This window comes from Rosa chinensis, chromosome 1 (assembly GCF_002994745.2).
Source record: "Rosa chinensis cultivar Old Blush chromosome 1, RchiOBHm-V2, whole genome shotgun sequence".
NCBI classification, from domain to species: domain Eukaryota; kingdom Viridiplantae; phylum Streptophyta; class Magnoliopsida; order Rosales; family Rosaceae; genus Rosa; species Rosa chinensis.
In genome coordinates, this window is record NC_037088.1 from 39302760 (window position 1) to 39324481 (window position 21722).

The 21722-nt window shown below is 37.8% G+C and overlaps 2 protein-coding genes and 1 pseudogene across 8 annotated transcripts; 2 read left to right on the forward strand and 1 right to left on the reverse strand.

Moving 5' to 3' along the window:
- Positions 1–406: 406 nt before the first annotated feature.
- LOC112195017 (poly(rC)-binding protein 4) lies at positions 407–4057 on the reverse strand. Of its 4 annotated transcripts, none has more exons than XR_002934312.2 (9): positions 3697–4056; positions 3498–3599; positions 2962–3183; positions 2724–2782; positions 2536–2633; positions 2304–2416; positions 2076–2138; positions 1027–1257; positions 407–688 (listed from the first exon to the last, which is right to left on the reverse strand). XR_002934312.2 is itself a non-coding variant. In XM_024335311.2 (9 exons), exons 1-9 carry the CDS (start codon positions 4009–4011, stop codon positions 624–626), a joined length of 1098 nt encoding a protein of 365 aa, XP_024191079.1. In that variant the 5' UTR covers positions 4012–4057; the 3' UTR covers positions 407–623. The 4 variants fall into 4 exon arrangements, 3 of the variants coding, with proteins under 3 accessions (XP_024191079.1, XP_024191101.1, XP_024191090.1); XM_024335311.2 differs by having other exon boundaries at positions 1197–1257; positions 3697–4057; XM_024335333.2 differs by having other exon boundaries at positions 1181–1257; positions 3697–4057.
- An 853-nt stretch (positions 4058–4910) lies between these two features.
- LOC112176475 (transcription termination factor MTEF18, mitochondrial) lies at positions 4911–8276 on the forward strand. 4 transcript variants are annotated; one of them, XM_024314419.2, is made up of 3 exons: positions 4911–7003; positions 7432–7603; positions 7742–8270. In XM_024314419.2, exon 1 carries the CDS (start codon positions 4996–4998, stop codon positions 6664–6666), a length of 1671 nt encoding a protein of 556 aa, XP_024170187.1. In that variant the 5' UTR covers positions 4911–4995; the 3' UTR covers positions 6667–7003; positions 7432–7603; positions 7742–8270. The 4 variants fall into 4 exon arrangements, with proteins under 4 accessions (XP_024170187.1, XP_024170194.1, XP_040361514.1 ...); XM_024314426.2 differs by having other exon boundaries at positions 7510–7603; XM_040505580.1 differs by having other exon boundaries at positions 4911–7658; positions 7742–8276.
- Positions 8277–8713: 437 nt separating this feature from the next.
- LOC112166590 lies at positions 8714–9449 on the forward strand (annotated as a pseudogene).
- Positions 9450–21722: the final 12273 nt, after the last annotated feature.

A 21722-nucleotide genomic window follows, 5' to 3' on the forward strand; every position in this document is an offset into this window, starting at 1 on the left:
AATTTGTGTTTAGCCCAAACTCTAGGTTACCTGACCTAGTGGTAATAGGGTTCAATTCGAATGATCTAGATTCCTAATTAATGTACGATTACTTTTCTTGTATGATTGAGATTCTATGCATTGTAATCCTCTATATAAAGAATTGTAATCCTCTATATAAAGAGGCCCCTATTATCAATATACACAGCGAATTTCTCTCAGTTTCTGATTCCCTAAAACAAACTGCAGATTTTTGATATCTCTGATGTCATCTTAACAATAATATCTCTATTGGTAAACTCCCCCGAGCCAATTTACCAAGGAAGTAAAATTGCTCTATGACTTCCAAATCAAGGATAGATTTCTAAACTCACACATCAAATGATCAAATTCATTTGAAGTCATGAACAAATCCGTGCACGAAAACTATCTCAAAAGCCTTATGAAGTTGCGGATAATTCTCTGGATTGTGCATGTAAACCTTCACTATCTCCAATTACCTTCCAAAGTCCAAACACAACCGTTACAAACAATTGCAGTATATAGCCAAATTTCAAAAGACCCCGGCACATCAACTGCAATGCTCACATTTATAAATACACTAATGAAGCACTAAAGTCAACAGTTAAAGTGGTCTGAATTTTCTATGGTGCTGAATGCCGAAACGGTGGTACAAAATCTGAATACTCCGCTTCACCTTTACTGTTACCTGCGGTTAGAACATCTAATTAGCTTAAAAGTGGGACAAGAATTGAGGAATATATCGCGCGCGCACACAAAAAAAACAAAATGGAAAAAAGAAGGTGAAGCTTTATCCTATGCTAATTATACTTTTAACGATGATACCACACAAACTTGCTCCATTAAGTAAATCAAATAGTAATGAATGACTTGCAAATCAAAAGAGCAAGAGAAAAATTTGGTGCGATGGGTATAAAACCTATCCCAGAAAAAGCTTTTCCAATATTGTACCCTCTGTTAAATATTTAACAGCATATGTGATACACTTAAAGCATCTATGGTTTATAGTTAAATGGTCCCACTTACAGTTGTTAGTTCTACAAGTACACATGTTGTAAGATACTTGCTTTTGGAAAATCAACTTGTGAGGATAAAAAACCGAGATTACTCTTCTTAAATCATGTTACATGCCAGGACAAGTAACAAACCAAGTCGGACAGCATTAATGCAGGAAGATTACGCTGTCTGTTGAGCACCTGCTTGTTGTATCAACTGGGAGTAGATGTACTCATCAACCCGCTGCTTTGCCAATGCCACCTGGTAACCAAACAAAGATCTCATGAAAATAAGAACCTTAATGTCAAAAAGATTCATAAATTATAAAAGGAAATTAAGCACAATATGCTTGTTTCGAGACTATGCAATATGTTATTTTAAGATACCGGTTTTATTTCAATAAATAGCTGTGCTTTGTAATGTAGTTCTAGTAAATTTCAAAATATTGTTCAACTTCTCGAGTTCCATTGATATGTAAGTTAATGGATAAAACTACAAATATTATCTATTCATATACTCTAGTACGCCGGTCAACTAAAAAGCACCAAACTAAAACGCAAGGACTCTCATCAAAACAACTCAGAGCAGCTTCAACAGACTACCTATTCACGTTCCTTAGCAATTTAGGGATGTTGAGAAAACCATGCTCCAACAAACTTTCACGTTGCTATTTTAGCATGTAGTCCCCCCTACATTTTAATGGGAAGAGTGGCTTCCTATTCTATTTTATAAATTCAACATTCCATTTTGAGTTGTTCTTTAAAAATTTTCAAGTATATGCAATCTATTAAACCATTCCCTACTTGCTAGAATAGAGAGCATTACTTGCGTGGTCACTTAATAATGGGCTCGCTAGAGTAGTATTTAGTTAAGTTGGCCAAACTTAAACTGAAAGATGAGGTGCATCAATTGAGATGCTCATTGAACAGTTACACTTTAGAATGTAACTATGTACTGAAACTGTCGCAAAACTAGCCTTGAATGTCTATATCACTACCAATTGTGTGCGCGCGCGTGTTTTTTTTTTTTTTTTTCATGGCTTAAATTGACAAGTCGAACACAGCAAAATATAGATATACCTGCTGAGGATTACCACAAAACTGAATTTGCCTATGCTTTTGTTCACCTTTCCCACCATAAACCTACAAAACATAAACCCTCAGTATTCCGAAAAAAACCCAAAACATTCATAGGAAAACCAGAAGATTGAGAGGTTCAGATGCGAATTATGGCATATAGTTGTCGCAAGATCTAATTAGGAGTTAAACCGCAGACTACGATTATTAAAGCTTAAAGAATCAGGCCACCTTGATCATTGCGCCAGACTCATTTCTGATCCTTGAAATGTTGGAGCCGCATCTACCAATCAACCCACCAACCATTGTTTCCGATATCAACATCTCGAAAGTAATATATTCAGCTGCAAGATTGGTTGTCCTAAAGATGATGTGGTTATAAGACAAAATCAAAACTTCATAGAGCCGCATAATGTGGCATTCGTAATATTAATTTTTTCTTCTATGGATAAGACTGAATAACCTGAAGTTGGGTCCATGTATGGTTGAACTTGAGGTGGCCTAATAGCTGTATAGTTATAAGCGGGACTGATAGAAATCACTTGCCGAGGGGGGTTTTCTCTAAGAAAAGAAAGGAAAAACAACATTGAGTCGCCAAAACTAAACATGATCAAGAACAGTTTGGGACAAAAAACGAATTCAATGTAAAACCTTAGTTGACAACCAATCTCTTCCAGACCTTTCTGAACAGCAGGGACATCACCTGATATCTGACTTTGACAAGAAAGTCAATTATCAGCAAGTCTAATAGCTAACAGAATATTTGAAACAGAACCGAACTACAGGTTCTGCAAGATATAGTAAGCCAAGTCATTAATAGTACCAACTGTATGAAATTACAAAGAGGACATAGAGCCAGTGCCCTTCTAGTTTCAAGATACTAACTGACCTGTACCACTCGATCAGATTCATGGGCAGACGCACACAAAGGCAACTGGCTTGGAGCAAGGATTGTGATTGTGGCCCCAGAGGAGTTCCTCAATTTCTCAATATTCTGACCAGACATCCCAATTAAAGAACCTGCTTGGGAACCAGCAATCAAAAGTCTTATCGTATTCGCAGCCACATGTCCCGCACCAACTTTTGCCGCATCAGCACTATTCTCATCATCCTATTAACAATATCCATCCAAGTATCAGTCATCTCATCAGAGCATTCACAGACTCAAAAACACTCCAGTCATTTAGACAACTTCAGAAACAAATGCCACACATATTCTAGCACTTAGTACTTGTCACAAAAGCATGACAACCTCTAAGTAATGATTTGAACCATCATATGCAATAACAGGTTGTTTGCAGCTTTCTGTACTATAAAATGATTCAGCTTTCGATACAAAATGCGATAATCGGATTAATGTTCGAAAATTACTATGAGGCAACTCATTTTACCAACTTAGAAACCACAACTGAGGTAGCTCATCACCTTGAGAATTAAGCCAGCTATTTGCTGCAGGGCATTCTCGGCATCAGTAGTATCTTCATCACCATCCTTTGAGCTTATTATAATCACACGCTCCTCGTGCCTCTGCCAGAAAAAAAAAAAAAAAAAAAAAAAAATCGATCAGAAAAACAGAGAAAATAGTTTGAATTGAAACAAGAAAGGTGGGAGAGTTAGATGATACAGCTATGGCGTCGGCGATTTTGATGGTGGCCTTGGAGTCTTCACGAATCTTCTGGATTCGGCAGCCTTCTTTGCCGATGACCTTGCCGATCTGTCTGGACGGGACCACGACTCGGAAGATGACGTCTTGGGCCTTGGCCCGGCGCTTTGGGGCTGGGTCCAGGGGTTCCGGCCCGATTTGCATCGGCGGAAAATCGTCGTCGCGGCGGCGCTTCATGGAGGGCGGGTGCGCGGGTTGGGAGGCTGGTATGGGTATGAAGGTGGGTGGCATTTGGATTTGTTGGGGGTATATGGGCATTTGGCCGGGCTCCGCCATTAGCTTAATAGCTTCTACTGTTTGGGTTTAGTTTTGGTTCACCAAATAAAATGGCCGTCAAAAAGTTACCCGGGGTTTTGTTATACCCTCAAAATTACTTCTTTTGTTAATGCCAAAAATTACTTGTTTTTAGTTCATTGGTTTGGAGTCGAAAATTGATTTAATATGCGACTTAAATTATCGAAATTTAAATTAATTAAATTGAGTTGAATCATTGAAATTTACATGAATGGAACTAAATTGACCTGTCAAGTTCAGTATAACGTTTTAATGGAATTTCTTAAAACAAATTAATACCGAAATGATTTAATCAAAGAGCAATAAAGTTCAATTTTCAACATTGAAAATCAAATAAAAGAAACTGAACTGAACTCATTTGGTAAATAGTTTTTTTTTTTAACCAAGAACATCTATTTGGAGAGGAATTCTCAGCATAGTCGTTGGACCTATTAATAATATGAAAACACTAGGATTATTTCGTATTATATATTTTGAGTATCATTGCCATTGTGGAGCTAGCACTCCAGCCATCTTTTTTTTTTTTTTTCATTTTTTTTATCTGATGGGTATAGCTCAAAATGCATAGCACTACACTCTCATTTAAAATTTCTTGTCTCAGCTTGATTTTTTTTTTTTTTAAATCTATTAATTATTTGACTGATCAACGAAATTACATGCAACGACTCATCGAATAGAATTGTCAGAAAGAGTCATTATTGAAGCAATTCAACATTTTTAACAAACAATTCAAGCACATCCAAAAATACCCTACATACCTACATAAAACTCAAATATGCGTAGATATTGTAGGTACTCTTGCGATACTTTCATACTTTGTATGTGTCTTTTTTTTTTTTTAGTTTAATAATTTCTTTTTTATATTTTCTGATCGAGTATTTACCCTCAATCCACCTTCATTTGTTTGCTTATGTTTACACTCATGACCCCATAAAACCCAAATTTTTCAGAAAAAGCCCCTAAACCATGCCCCTCCCCAAATCCCTCTTCACGCTCCTCTCTCACCACTTCTCCACTGCCGCCAAAACCACCACAAACCTCCCAAAAGTCCCCAATGTCCCCACCAAGTACAAGTCCGAAGCCATCAACCAAGCCCAGAAAGTCCTCACTGACTACCTCCACACCACCAGGTCCCTACCCTACACCTACGCCGAGCACATCAGCAAGAACGCTCTCTTCTCCCTCGCCAATCTCGTCAAGAAGGTCCCCTACTCCGCCCCCAACTTCCCCAGAAGCTTCCAGAGGTTCCTCAGGTACCACCCCATCAATGAATTTGAGTTTTTCTTTGAAAGCATTGGCATAGAGTACTCCCAAGTCTCTGAGTTTTTACCAACCAATACGTTTTTCTTTTCGGAAGACGAGACTGTTTTGGATGCTGCTTGTGTGCTTAGTGGTTTCGGGTTTCCGTGGAAAATGTTGGGGAAGTTGTATAGGGAGGAGCATTGTATTTTTCGAGAGAGTTCCGAGGAGTTGAAAGCTAGGCTTTGTGGGTTTAAGGAGTACGGGTGGAGTAATCTTTCGGTTGTGGGGATGTGCTTGGCTTTCCCTCGGTTGTTGCGCGTCGACGGGGAATTGGGTGGGGAGGTTGTGGCATTGATGGATGATTTGAAGAGGGTTTTTGTGGAGCTTGATATTGCAAATTGTGTTGAGGGAAATGTGGATACTTGGTATGAGGTTTGTAGGACGGTGAGGGTGTTTTATGATTTGGGTATCGAAAAAGGGAAGGTGGGGGAGCTGTTGGGTAGGAAGAAAGATATTTTTCTTCAACACCCGGAAGAGGTGTTGGTTCGGAAAGCTAATTACTTCTGTAGATTAGGTGTTAGGAAGGAGGATGTAGGTTTATTGCTTCTTCAAAGACCGGAAGTTTTGAATCTTGAACTGGAAAAAACTGTGATATCAACTTTGGGATTGTTGAAACATTTAGGATTGAATGAGAATGAATTGAAGGAAGTGAGTCAAAAATATCCTTATGCGATGGGAAGAAATAAAATGGTCAATGTACCTCATTTGATGAGGGCTTTGGATCTTCATGAGTGGTTCTTCACTAGGATTAAGAATGAACATCAATTGCTAGCTAATTATGTACTCAGTGATTCTGATGAAGAACACATGAAGAAAGAATTTAGTAATGGATTGGAGCAGTTCCAATCTTGTAAAACTCCTCTTCATGCAATGAAGAAATTGAATTTCATGCATGGCATCGGCTTTGGAGAGAACCCTTTGACTCTGAAGGTCTTGGCCCGCATACATGGCAGAAGCAGTGAGTTACAAAAGCGGTTTGATATCCTTCTTAATGCAGGGCTTGAATTCTCACAGCTTTGTTTGATTATAAGCACAGCGCCAAAAATCCTGAATCAGAACCCAGAATATCTTGAAGAGAAAGTAAATTTTCTCTGCGGTGAAATGAAATCCTCGTTGGAGTACCTCAATGTTTTTCCAGCATTTTTGTGTTTTGATTTGGAGAACCGGATTAAGCCTAGATACAGATTTTTTGCATGGCTTAAAGAGAAGGGTTTGCATCCTGAAAGTTATTCCTTTGCAACCATGATTGCTACCAGTGAAAAGAGATTTGTAGCACAGGCCTTTACAATCCACCCAGCTGCTCCAAAACATTGGTTTGAGTGTTTCCTCATATAGAATTTTCATTGAGGTTTGCTTGGATACATTGCTTGTAGTAAAGATAACCTATGTATTACATGATTGTTACCTTTGGATTTGGTATTCCAGAATGGTAATAATGACGATATCATCAGGATTCTGTCAAGAGTTTAACCTACTGTAATTGGCCCATCATCAGAGTCTCAGAGACTTGTAGTTTTTCATCTGATCTTCATATGATGGTAGCATCACTCAGTTTCAGGTTCTCAGCCACAGTGATCATGGTTGATTTTGTTATTATCGTAATCCTTCAATGCTTACAAGTTACAACCTTAATGTAAAGCAAGTGAACTGATATTGACCCACATCACTGAAAGTAAGTTCTGATTTGAGCTTTGTATACAAATTATTATAGCAAACTGATTCTTGATACTGGTTTTTCTATATACAAATCATCTCTCTTTGCATACGTATGTATTTCATGGTTTGTTATCAAGAACAATGTTCTGCAACCTCGATTTAGTCCTTGCTTCAAGTCAACGAGAGGTAGGTGCATATATGCAAACCCTGTCTAAAAGTGCCAACCAAATGTTATTCGATTCAGTGTGACACTTGAAAGTGATTGCATATCATTGTAGAGAAGTATCGTTTGTTCTGCAGTATATGACTCCAGTGTTGTATTACTGCTGACAGCATATGCAGACTTCTTTATTCATTCCAAGAAGTTGCAAAAGGGTTTTTCTTGTTATGTTTTCAATTCTTATGTTTTGAATTTGGTATATTTTGTTTGCAACGTCTTCTCAGCACCAGCCACCCCACCAGTTGAAGGGTGATTGGGTGAAGCTTTTCTTGAACACCTTTCTGTCATTATAACTGGAACAGGGCTACTCTGGTTGAGATCAGCCTCCATGCGAGTGGTTCATGCGAGCAGAAGCATGTTCTTGTATTGTCTAAGCTTATGGCTGTCAAGATCAAGGTCCTTGCTCAACTTGTTCTTTCTATTAGACTGCTCTCCTTGTTCGTTAGTTATGGTTGGTTCTTTGAAAATACAGTATCCTTCTTTAATATTATATTTAAACGATAGTAACCTGTTGACGATATGGTTTCCTTGCAGTGTCTTCTTAGCACCAGCCACCAGTTAATGACAATAGAGGACCTATTCTGAATGGGAAATTTAGTCCATTGCAGTGTGGGGAGGCCTTCCTGTTGTCAGAACCTTGAAACTGGTCTGCATTTCATGCTGGACCAGGTTTCAAAGAGCTCCGTTACTTGATTTCCAAGTTGTTTACACGGAAGTTGGAACTTGGCAGCTTTCAAGTACCAGTCTATCATTAAATTAACAAAGCTTCTCATTAGGTTTTTGAGGATGCTGTGATATAGTTGTATCCTCCAATGGCTAGCAGGCTTCCTCCAATATCACTGACTGGTTAATTTTCCTATTGAAATAACTAGTGTGTTTATTTTTATGGTCAATCATTTACTGCCAATGTTCTCGACTCTTATTCAGGAAAAGCGGAATAGTTCTATATATAAAAAAGGCTTCCAGTATTCGAAGGTCTAATCTTGGACATTCCGCTTGAACTCGAGGAACTAGAACTATCGGCAGTCACTGGACTCACTGCCAGTGTTAATTTTTTTTTTTTCCAATGAGAATTCAAATTTTGTTGACACATACTCGATATGGAATTACAGATGATAGTACAAGTATCAAAATAAACGCTCAATTTTCGGCGAGGAGATACTCAAACTATTAAGCACAGCCCTAATCAGACGTGTAGTGTTTTTATTTTGGCTTTTATCTATGGAATTTAGGGCTCGTCACACCATGTTCCTCAAAAAAAATCAACGAGACTACTTTCAGTTCCAACTCTAATTAGGACTATCAAATCTAATATGATTATTAACGGGTCTCACTAGGAGAAACCAATTCCTACGTTCCCATCCGGCTAAGAATTTCTTGTGCAAACCGGAGTCTGAGACTACACCTACCAAACGCAGAGGATTAGTCTCTATATATATGTACCTTCAAAAGAAGCTGTAGACCATATACTATTCTCTCATCACTGACAAATCTTGCGAATGAAAAATGAACTCAATGGACTCGAACCAGGCGAAATCCAGCCTACTGTGTTCCCCAGAAGCCTCTCCGTCTCAGAGAACACTGAACCCCTACGTGACTGGCACGTCTGTTGTGGCTCTCAAATACAAAGATGGAGTTTTGATGGCTGCTGATATGGGAGGTTCCTATGGATCGACCCTCCGATACAAGAGCATCGAACGAATGAAGCCTATTGGAAAGCATTCTCTTCTCGGCGCAAGTGGAGAAATCAGTGATTTCCAGGAGCTGCTACGTTATCTTGACGAGCTCACCCAACAGGACAGCATGTGTGACGATGGAAACTCTTTGGGACCTAAAGAGATCCACAGCTACTTGATCCGTGTGATGTACAACAGGCGTAACAAGTTTGATCCGCTGTGGAACTCGCTTGTGCTTGGTGGAGTGAAGAACGGTAAGACATACCTCGGAATCGTTACTATGATAGGTTTGAACTTTGAGGACAATCATGTCGCTACCGGATTTGGAAACCACCTTGCAAGGCCTATTCTTCGTGATGAATGGCGCAAGGACTTGAGTTTCGAAGAAGGTGTTAGACTTCTGGAGAAATGCATGCGTGTATCATGATAGGTCTGCTGTCAACAAGCTTCAGATAGCTAACATCACTAAAGAAGGTGTAACAATCTCTCAGCCCTACTCCTTGAAGACTTCCTGGAATTTCTCTGCTTTCCAAAATCCAACAGCAGGTGCTCAAGGATCATGGTAACTGGATAGTTCTTTTTCGATCCTTACCATCAGAACAAGAAACAACCGTGTTATGTAGTCTAGTTTTATTAGGTTTTATATTGCTACTTGAATAATATTTACTTTTGAAATTATTTCACTGTATTGCCAATACCTACAAGATGAAGAAAGATTATAGAATTGTGATCATTTGACAAAAAAAAAAAAACAACAACAACTATAAGAGCCAGGTTAAACATTTATATATATGTTTCATGTTGGATTAAATTTGTGAAACTCGTTAAACCGAGACCACAGTTTTCTGGCTTGTTAGCTTTTGGAAAATCATTTCAGCAATAGTTCATATATATTGCAATCTTTTATTTATTAAAAAGGAATTCCATTAACTTGATCAAGAGGATAATAACAGAGTAAAAGGATCTACTTCCCTAGCCTACTACAAAAATATTTAGAAAACTCCAATTAAACTCTCCAACTACATCAATAATCCAGGATGAACCAATGTCCTGGCAAATCCATTAACTCTATGTAAAGCCGAACGTACGAGCCATGTTACTCAACATTTCATAATGCATGTTATTCATGTGACATCTAAAGGCGTGATGTACATGTTTGTTTTAAGAGAAAAAAAGTTTTTTAATTCATAACGTAATAATAACTGCAAAAAATTATTTTCATTATTTCATTAATCAACGCATGAAATTAAAGAGAGTACTCGTGCGTTCCCAATTTGTTTTCCACACACCAAATTTCATATTTCTACATACATTAAAAAAATTTGTTTATAATAGTATACTTTAGTTTCCTCCAATATCTCAATTGTAAGATGCTAAAATATTTGTGTAAAGTTGATCTTGTTTACCATATGTGATCTGATAATGACCTGATGTGTAATCCGCTAAAATAAGTGTAAGATGCTAAAAAAATTGTAAGATGCTAATAATGAGCTGAATTTTCTTAAGTTCTTACAGATTATCGCATGTATATTGCAAAACATTGTTATGATATATATCAAAACAAACTACCTGAAGTGTTCAAGAATGTAATAAGCAGTCTCCAGAGAAGGGACATTTACGAAGAAATGTAATCTCTCATTAACAAGAGAGATCGCACTATTTTCCATTCTATATTGAACAAAAATTTACCCTTACCTTAGATGATGTCATGACGATCGAAGCCCTCTTTTACTTGCATCCCCTATAGACAAAAATTCATAAGGAATGCTGGTATCCATCTTCTCTCTCCTATTCAAAGAGGTGGATCTATTTTGACAGCTAGTTAGAGATAAACATGAACTACTCAAGTAAAATCAAGGTGATATTTACCATGTGCTTAAATCAAAGCATTGAAACTGTTAAACTATCCAATACACAAAAGTTTAACTAGGTCTGATCTGAGAATGGTCAAGAAACAGTAAAATCAAGTTGATATATATAATATGTTGAAAATACTAGATGGAACTATTTTGAGCAAAGATGCTTAAATTGAACAACTCACAACACAAAAACTTGCTAACGCAGTGTAAACCTCACCACTGAGGAAACATCACTGCGAGGCTATTTTTGTAGCCCACACATAGAAAGCAATCTACTATGAAATCAGGTTTTTACAAGAAACAAGTTGTGGTATTTAACACAACCACATTACAAGCAAATCAGCTAACTTGTTTACACCTTGCACAACCTATTCTACACAAGAACAAACTGATCTACAGCAGTAAAGCAATCTGCACTATCTCAACTTTCTTTTCCTCTGATCTCATGTAGTCCATCAAGGAAAACACACACAATAATGAATAATGGAGAGTATTTTTTTTATGAAAACGTTTTGTGAAGACTACGCAACACACGCAACACCCTTTTTAACTTCAAAAACTCTATTTTCAAAAATGCAGTTTCAAACCCTTTTATAGAGAAGCAAGACTCCCCCTCAAACAAATCTTTTCTTAATTACCGAGTAAGGTAAATATGGAAGGTTTTAAAACTGTTTTGAATATGCAATCAAATCTTTATAAGATATGCGTTTTGAAAGCATTGTAAATCAATTTAGAATCATGCAAAAATGATATGTATTAAAAGACATCATCTTATCAAGATCAGTGAGCATGATTTCCTTGATTTCCTCTTGGATGATCCGATTCTGCAATCTTCCTTCATAGCCTTGAACCACCGGAAAGGCAAGAGAGATATTCTCCTAATCCTTTGTATCTTCTGATTTCCTAGTAGCTTTGGGAGAGCATGTGTTGAATGGTAATAGCACAATATACTTACAATCTCCCTCTTTGGGCATTCCCATTCAACACATGACTTTTCCATCTTTTTACCCCTGCATGTCAGTCGTTACCGATAGCTACTAATCATGAACAAAAAGGTGTTGCTTGGATTTAAGGAATCAGTTTCCATCCTTTTCCAGATCCAAGCCACCAAGGCAAATATCACATAATAGTAATAATAGTAATCATCCAAAAATAAGCATCCCAAGCGGTCTGTGCTTATGCACTTACAAACACAAAACCAAAGTAAATATTGTTCATGAAAAATTAAAATGCAGAAACAGAAAAAGAATAAAAAGATGTAAAGCTTTTACTTCTCCCCCTTTGAATGGTAAGGCACGTCAAACTCCTCCAGCAGTTTGGTCACAGTGTCCTAATACTCCTCGCTGTCCATGGAACCTTTGCTTTCCTCCTGTTCATCGTCCTCCGGGACATGCATGGACGGACCAGGAGCGTCAAACACGGGAGGGTGGCGCTGCATGTTCCGGACTTCCTTGAGGAGGGTGGTTAGAGTATGGTTGGTGCGAACGAGGAGAGAGTGCATGTCATCCATATCAGTTGTGAGGCAGGTGATTCTTCAGTCAGCCACGAGGATAGAATCACAAAGAGAGGAGTAGCGAGAGGGATCAGGAGATGCAAATCGACGAGGAAGAGGAGAAGGACTGCGACTCCATTCACGTTGCATGCCGGGATGGAGAACGCCGGCTCTGGCAGCTGCCTGACGGCCTTCCTCTGGAGGAGGAAGTCGCCGGTGTCCACCAAGGCGAGTAGTAATTTTTGTGCGAACCATGGTGATAGAAATAGTTTTTGAAAGAACCTACACACTTAGACAAACCAGAGTGAAATCCGAAAGAGATATCGCAGGCTTTATATATCATCGAACCAGTAGAGTTAGAGGAAAAATCAAGAGACACATTGGTTGGAGATAGCGTCTCCAAGGGGGAGAGAATTTATGACAAGTTATAATGCCGAGATTCACGCATGCAATTAAAATCTCCCCCTCAAGTAATGCTTAACCAGTAAGGAAATAGAAATTAAACAGATAGCAATCAAGAAGAGATACTGAGATAACCATGGATTCCCACAATATGTCATTATAGCACACAATATATTCCTCTACTAAATATCGAAGCAATTAATGCATTGGTCATAGTGAAAGAAGAAAGTCTAGCACAGCTTGAGCACAGAGAGCATAAATCACTTAGTGACGGACACATATTTCATAGTATCAATCATGATGTATTCTATCAACAAATAGGATTGGTACTCATTATTAGACATGAAGGAGTAAACCGGTGAAGAAAGTGAGTACAAGCAGTATATGGGGCTTAGAACCATGTTCAGTGAAAGAGAGGAGAAGTGAAGAAGAAGAACTTTATAGATAAACTGAGCTCAGGAGATCTCCTAGGAGAAGTAGGAGACATTGTTCCTAGATACTTATTTTAGTAGAGTCATAGACATCTTTATATGGTAAACAAGAACTCATGTAACAAGACCCGTCTCAGCAACTCCAGACCAGACGATCTTAGGGTACTAAGCATAACAAGGATGCTCCAAGAAGAGAGTCTCGAGTTGGTGTTTGATTTTTCACAATTTTCGTACATAGGTCACCTACCAACTCGTTTCTTGCAAACCTTCGAAAGTTCACCACAACTAAGACCTGGTTACTTTGAGAGGAGGGATACAGATATCCATTCTTGTTTCTTGCAAATCCTAGAAAGTTCACTACAACTAGGATCTGGTTACTTTGAGAAGAGGGAATAAACCATTTGAGCATTTTAGACATTTCTCCTACTTCATCTATACTCTCTTGACAAAGAACACAAAACATGTCACCACATAAAGCTGTAAGTAAGGTGCATAACAGAGTTACTTGATTCAGTGACTAAACATAAGTACACAATTATTTGTCCAGAATAAGACATGACAACAATGGACACTTAACCGATGAAATGTGTACTTCACTGAGGATAATGGTCAAAGTACACTAAGATCACAACTTGCTCATTCAACAATGACCAAACACAAGAATGCCTTAACATTTAGCACAGATCCCAAAGGCATTCCTCAACATTTCAAACCTAACAGTATCAAGAGGTTTAGTGAACAGATCAGCAAGTTGATTTTCAGTGGGCACAAAACTTAACTCAAGTATATTCTGCTCAACCAAATCCCTAATAAAATGATAGCGAAGATCAATGTGCTTTGTTCTAGAGTGTTGAACAGGATTTTTTGTGATGTTGATAGCACTTGTGTTGTCACAGAAAATAGACAACTTACCTTGAGCGATGCCATAATCATGAAGCATTTGCTTCATCCACAGCATTTGTGTGCAGTAACTTCCAGCTGCCACATATTCAGCTTCTGCAGTGGATAGGGAAATGCAGTTTTATTTCTTGTTGTGCCAAGCAACTAGATTGTTTCCAATGAAGAAGCATCCCCCAGAGGTACTTTTTCTGTCCTTTAAGTTTCCGCCCTAGTCAGCATTAGAATATCCTGCAATTTCCACATTAGTGTCAAAGGTATAGAAAATACCACAGTGAACTGTACCTGAAATATATCGGATGATTCTTTTGACAGCTTCCAAGTGTGATTCTTTAGGATTTGATTGAAATCGAGCATACACTCCCACACTGTAGGAAATATCAAGTCGATTGGCAGTGAGATACAACAAGCTTCCAATCATGCTTCTATAGAGGGTGGAATCGATTGATTTTCCATGCGGATCTTCACTCAGCTTGGTGGTGGTGCTCATGGGATTGTTAACCACTTTCTTGGATTCAAGACCAAATTTCTTGATGAGATTTTCAGCATATTTGGTTTGAGAGAGAAAGATACCTGTATCAAGTTGCTTTACTTGCAGTCCAAGGAAAAAGGTTAGCTCACCACACATGCTCATTTCAAATTCACTTTCCATGAAAGATTGAAATTCATTGACAAGATATTTAGATGTAGAACCAAAAATAATGTCATCAACATACACCTGAGCAATGATAAGATCATTTTTCACTTGTTTCACAAATAATGTTTTATCAATTGATCCTCTCGTGTACCCTTTTCCCACAAGATGAGTGGACAGTCTTTCATACCAGGCTCGTGGAGCCTGCTTCAATCCATACAAGGCTTTCTTGAGTCTGTATACATGATCCGGGTTATGTGGATCTTTGAAACCTTGAGGTTGTTCCACATAAACTTCTTCCTGCAATATCCCATTCAGAAAGGTAGTTTTGACATCCATTTGAAACAGTTTGAACTTGAGATGACACGCTACGGACAGAAGTAATCTCACAGATTCCAATCGTGCAACAGGAGCAAAAGTTTCATCAAAATCAAGACCCTCAACCTGTGAATAACCTTGTGCCACTAACCTAGCTTTGTTTCTGATCACATTCCCTCGTTCATCACTTTTATTTCTGAAGATCCACTTAGTGCCTATTACATTACAATTTCTAGGTCTTGGTACCAAGTACCACACATCATTCCTAGTGAATTGATTTAATTCTTCATGCATAGCACTAATCCAGTCATCATCCAATAAGGCTTCCTTGATATTTTTTGGTTCAGTTAGAGATACAAAGCCAAAATGAGATATGACATTCATACAGAGAAGATTTTCAGTAATAAAACATAATAAAGCATTCCCTTGATTTACCTCATTCTGACTTACCTGTGCTGCAGCTTGCCTCCTTGTTGTCAGTCCATCAGATACCTAACCAATGATATCATGATTAGAATGGTCTTTTTGAACTTGCTTGAAGCCTCTTCTCATGGTAGGAGCTGGTTCAAAAATACTATCAGTGAATTCCTCTTTATCAGTCTGAAGTTCATCGTTAGATATGTGAGGAACTGAGGAAGAGGTGGATGATGTATCTGCAAAAGATTCTTCCTGTTTCATAATTTGATTATTAATAGAGACATTAATGGATTCCATAACAACTCGAGTTCTTTTGTTATAAACCCTATAAGCCCTACTATTCATAGAATATCCCAGGAAAATATCGTTATCACTTCTAGCATCAAACTTACCAAGGTATTCTCTATCTCGTAAAATGTAATAGGGACTTCCAAAAACATGCAAGTGTCCTATATTTGGCTTCTTACCTTTCCACAGTTCATAAGCTGTCTGATCAGTACCTGGTCTGAAGAAGACTCTATTTATTGTATAACATGCAGTACTGATGGCTTCGGCCCATAAGTTTGTACTTAATCCTACAGCATGTAACATAACTCGAGCCATGTCCAGCAATACTCTATTTTTCCTTTCCACAATGCCATTATGTTGTGGAGTGATGGGAGCTGAGAACTCATGTGCCACACCTAGCTCATGAAAATAGTTAGAGAAGGCAGCATTTTTAAATTCAGTACCATTATCTGACCTTACTCTCACTATGCTAGTATTGAATGACTTCCTTTCAATTATCAATTTTTGACTGAGATTTTTAAATTATTCAAAAGTTTCAGTCTTGTCTCTTAAGAAATTAACCCAAGTGTATCTTGAAAAATCATCCACAACTACTAGCATGTAGCTCTTACCTCCAATACTTTCAGATTGAGCTGGTCCCATTAGATCCGTGTGTAACAATTCCAGTACCTTTGTGGTTGTTGCTGAATTTATCACCTTGTGAGGTGCCTTGGTTTGCTTTCCAATCTTGCAATCGCCACATATCTTATCGGTTTTGCCATTGAGATTGGGCAGTCCTCTGACACATTGCTTGGAAGATAACTTCAGTAAGAGTCTTGATAGTTTACATGTCCCATCCTTCTGTGCCAAATTTCAAAGGTCTCTTTCGTGGATCTCACTGACATACAGGACAGCAACCTGAAAGATTCATTAGCTTGAATATGATAGCAGTTATCTAAAGATCTCTTACCTCCCATGATACCTTCTCCTTTCTAATTCAGGACGAAACATCTCTGTTTATTAAACCACACATCACTACTACAAAAAGTTAATCACACAACACCAATCACACAACGGAACAGAAATCATCTTTTGTGTGTTTAAGTAAACTCTATTGTACAACGGTATTAGTGATGTTCTGTTGTGTGAATGTCAACAAAATGATAACTTTTTTATCAGAACTCATTACACAACTGAATTAAGTATTTTCCGTTGTCTGAGTCTTAGAAAATTTAGCAACAGATTTCCCTCCACTTTGGAGTCTTGGTTGTCTCTTGAAACACTGAAATTTGGGCTACTAGGTGCAACGGTACAACTATTTCCGTTGTGTGATTGAAAACTGGGCGCAAAATTTTGAGAAAACTTGCTTGAATGTCTTCCACTTGGTACACCTAGTGCAAGCTGTAGAAATTGCACAACAGATTTAAGCTATTCTGTTGTGTGAACTAAAAACATAGGTGGCAAGATTTTGAGCCCACAGCAGTAGGCGGCATTGTTTCCCTCCATGTTTTAGCATTTGTTTTTATGCAATACACTCCTACAACAATTTGTTATAGAAACGTTGTGGGAGTGACTTGGAAAATTTATTGAGGGTTAATATAGACCGAGCCACATCTCGACCTAATTGCAAAGTACAAAACAAAACCTCTCGACCTTTTTGTCATCTTCTTCGCCACTTCTCTTCCCCTTCTTATCCAAAATGAAATTCATGTGCCCTCCTCACTTCTAATCCAAACCACTAGTTCAATCCCTCAATTTACCATTTTCTTCTCAATTTTTCGAAATCCATACCAAATTTTTCCACAATTGAAAAAATGGGATTCGAATTGAACGCTCTAGGGTTCTGAGTAATCGAGCAACAGTGAGATGAGAAACAACACGGAGAGTTCAAATCCGAGCCTCCTGACCTTGAGAAGCAGCAGCAGTGTGACTGCAGTTACCTCAATTCCCAATTCTTTTAGCGTTGAGACAGGGGTTGAGTCTAGCCATCTGCGACTCAACTTGTTCTGGGGAATCTCGAGCCTCTCATTGTCGCTGTCGAAGATCTCGATGTACAACAACAGATTCATTTTGTGCCAGTCGTCGTCCAGGCTCCACCAGTTTGGGCTGAACGACAGGGAGTCGCCCATGATGGAAGGCGGGAACGAGGCCTATGAGAGCATTTTGATGCCGAATCTGGATCAGCAGAGCACCAAAATGCTCAATCTTACCATCCTCCAGAGAATCGATACTTTCATCAAAGATACCAAAATGTCACCTTCTACGAATTCAACATCGACATGTACCAATGGGTACCCCTCTTACTCGCTCTTGATTATTATTTACAGTTATGGTGTGAAAGTTTGGGACTTGATTCGATCCCTTTCTATTTTAATATTTGAATTTGGATTTGGGTTTCTGGGTGTGGAATTTTGGTAGGTATGTTGGGGAGGACCATGTCTGATTAGCTTTTTATTTTTTATGCAAGTCCTTATCTGGTGCTTAATTTATAGATTTTATAGATTGATATATGACTTCCAATTAGAAAATGGTATTGGGTTGAAATAGTTTTTATGCTTTCATATTGTTGGCCTTATTTCTCCTTGATACTTATTGTCAAAGATGAATTGGGATATAATATTGCCACACTTGGATCATCAAAAGAATTGTTTTACTATTTTTGATCAATTATGTAGATGGAATCGGTTACTGATCTCGAAATGTAGACAATTCACAGTGATATTATGTTGTTGGTTACTGAACTCATTGATTTTTCTGTGGGGTTTGCGGTTGCTATACTTGAGATGATATTCCCTTGAATGAAAACTTTACGGTTGTTAGATAGCATTGTCTTCTTCTTTGTTAACTATGACCATGTCCTGCATGTCTCTGGCATATCTCTCACGCAGCTATTTTTTGAATGTCAAAGGATCAAATAGTAACGGGGTTTGTAATCATTCTACATAGGAGCAATAGTTAGTTTAAAATCATCAGTGGAAGCCATGGCCAGACAGCAATCTCAACCAATTTTTGGGTATTTTTCAGTTTTGGCAGAGTTGCAGGGATGTTGAAGGCTCTCTCTTTGTCGTTAAGAGGTAATAGTTTCGATTTCTTTGTGCTTGTTTTGGCAGTAACCCTCTATTACATTGTGTTAATTCCAAGTTGGAAGTGATTGTTGTTCAAGATTATGTATTGTCATTCTAGTTAAAAAATTGTTCTATCAACTTATGTTTTTGTTTACCCTTGTTGGTAACCTGGTAGCTTAAATTTCAGTCAATTGTGACATTCAATTTGTTAGGTTTCAAGGTTACAGAGCTTTGTAATGGACTAATTGCTTCACTGTTTGTTGTTCAAGTTTCTATTAAGCTTTGTGTTATAATGCATAATAAATGTAATTGCTTTATTGATTCTTGTACTTATGAATCTGGGAATGGAGTCTTGAAGGAATGAATGGATAACATGTTCGAGCAATTTTGTGTTTGTATTAAGAGATTGATGTGTGGTTCTTGTTTCTGGTTTTTCCTTTGCTGAGTGTTTTTTGTTTAGAATTTTGTTGCCTATAGACCATTGAAGTTTCTGATATTGTAGGGTCTTAATTCATGTTATTTTGGCATCCTATAGCAGAAAATGATGCAAAAAATGAAGAGGCTGATATTGAGGAGCTCATCAAAGAAGTTGCAGATCAGGTGGCAAAGTAATTGTAAGTGGAACAACAGTTGGAGAGATGGGCAGTACATATCTTTAAGCGTCACAGCTGGTATCAATTTCTAATGTTTTGCTCTGTAAGCGAAAAAGTAAGTTAGTCTCTTTTTCTATCTCTGTCTTTTCTATGTCAATGTAGTCACTATATTACGAGCAAGGATAAACAGCGTGGTTAAAGAATTGGATTGGTAGGTTCGGCTAGGCCTCATTGATCAGTGGGTTGGTGTTAAGGTAAGGTATGCCTTGATTGATTTTTGTGATCATTACTTATTGAATGTCTTTATATGCCAATGATTTTATTTTATATGGAAGAGTATTGCAATGATCTAATGATAGATGTCAATGATTAGTGAAAGAAGAAAGTTGTCCTTTGAACTATATTAGTGGTGGCTTATCATTGATTTGGCTGGAAGTTGGACTTTTTCCCCTTTATTTCCAAGATGGAAAGATAGGCAATAATATTTGCACTTATGATGTGTTCTTTGCTGATTGATTTAATGTCAGTGGGTAATTTTCTTCTGGATAGGTTCTCTAGCAATAACAGTGGCAAATCTGACTGATCTTGTAAAAGTTAGACTTCAAGCTGACAGAAAATTGCCACTACGCACACCAAGTATGTAAGGATTTTGGGGACAATTGCATTTGCTAGAGATTGCTAGTGGTACAATCGTGCGTAAGGATTTGAAATAATAAAGCATGTTTGAAGAGGTAACCCTTCTTTTTCCCCTGCCGCCCTTTGTAATATCTCTCTAATTCTTACCTTTGGATTATGACTTATGCCTATGTGCTTTTGGCTTTTCCCAGTGGTGTTTTTTCCTTTGCTGCATTTGCCGTATTTGATGGCAAGTAAAATGAAACTGTAAAGCATGTTTTTTTGGACTAGTGATTAGGACAAACAATTAAACCACATGTAAAATATTGTTGATTTTGCTGTGATAATACTTTTTGATTCTTGATATTATTGCTGTTTGTGTTGATGGTGATGGTGCTTTTGTTTCTGAAACAAGTACTCCCTATGTTTTTTTGTTTATGGACTAAAACACATGTGCTTCTGTCATTTTTTTTTATGCAGAAATATGATGCTGACCCAACAACAAAGGCAGTTGTTGCAACTATTCTTGGCATCCAAGTTGGGTGTGGATTCAGGTCTAAGATTCCATGTAGGAGATGAATCTTTAGTGGCAAGTATGAGAGAACTTTAGCAGCAAATATTTTTCTCTTGCGATGATTTGATTGTATCATCTTTTGCTATCTTTTAATGTAATTAGTTAGAATGCAACAGCCATCAAGCTAGCTGAAATGCTTTCTATTTTGGTTTTATGGTATGAATGGATACATGAATACTACCTCTTTTTTTTTTTTTTTTTTGAAATAGAGTATTTCAATGCCTAAATCTTATATTGTGCATTATTTTTGTGCAAATATTTCAGGTAAAGAACCGAAAATAATCAAACAACAGTCAATTACATTATATTGTATGAATACGCATATATCGTTAACCACACAACAAATCAATTTTAATCACACAACGGTACCTATAAAATTTCGTTGTCTCATTAATACTCACACGACAGAACAAATAGGTATCAGTTGTCTAATGTTAAATCACACAACGGTCCCTATAAAATTTTGTTGTCTCATTAGTACTCACACAACAGTTGCCATATTTTTCTGTTGTGTGAGCAGTTAACCAACAACGGTCCCTACTTACTTCTGTTGTCTGACCACCATCGAAACAACAATTGAATGTGCCGCATCCAATTTCTGGCATTGGCATCCGCATAATCTGTGCAACGGTTATAACTGAAGCATTGTGTCTATGATATTCACACAACAGTGTTTCACCATTGTGTGAGTGCGCTCATCACACAACACCGAGATAGATGACAGACATGGTCCAAATCACACAACAGATTTCCACCGTTGTGTGATGCAGTTTTTGTAGTAGTGCGCATCTTCATAGCCATCAGCCAAATGGCTGACACTGATTAAATTTACAGTTAGGCCTTCGACATATAGTACATTTTTTAGATTAGGTATACCTGGAGTGTTAACTGTGCCCCGAGCAAGAATGCATGCTTTTCCCTCATCTCTAAAGGTGACAGAACCAGTTGTGCTTTTGTCCTCAAATGAGATAAACCAGGATTTGTCACCAGTCATATGTCTAGAACAGGCACTGTCAACATACCAAAAATCTCGTCGCTTGTCTGCCAGGGCAGTCAGAGCTACCAAACAGGTTGCCTCAATATGAGTAGTTTGCAGGGCTGTACTTGCACGAGTCAACAGACAAGTAACATTAGTTTCATTAGTACGAGCTAGAAAACACTTACTCTCATTTTTCTTGATCCAGATATTTTTTCTTCTTCCAGTTTGTAAGCTTTTCTTAGAAAACAATTCAGTTAGTTTGTTGATGAGTTCCTTTTGTTCTCTAAGCTCACACT

Bases quoted from the DNA above. Each gene is read 5' to 3' on its own strand.
- LOC112195017 (XM_024335311.2), bottom strand. From the start codon at position 4,011: ATGGCGGAGCCCGGCCAAATGCCCATATACCCCCAACAAATCCAAATG. The intron at 2,634-2,723 runs GTTTTACATTGA...TTCTTTTCTTAG, and splicing joins GAGATTGGTTGTCAACTAAG to AGAAAACCCCCCTCGGCAAG. The intron at 2,139-2,303 runs GTGGCCTGATTC...TATGTTTTGTAG, and splicing joins AGTCTGGCGCAATGATCAAG to GTTTATGGTGGGAAAGGTGA.
- LOC112176475 (XM_040505580.1), top strand. From the start codon at position 4,996: ATGCCCCTCCCCAAATCCCTCTTCACGCTCCTCTCTCACCACTTCTCC.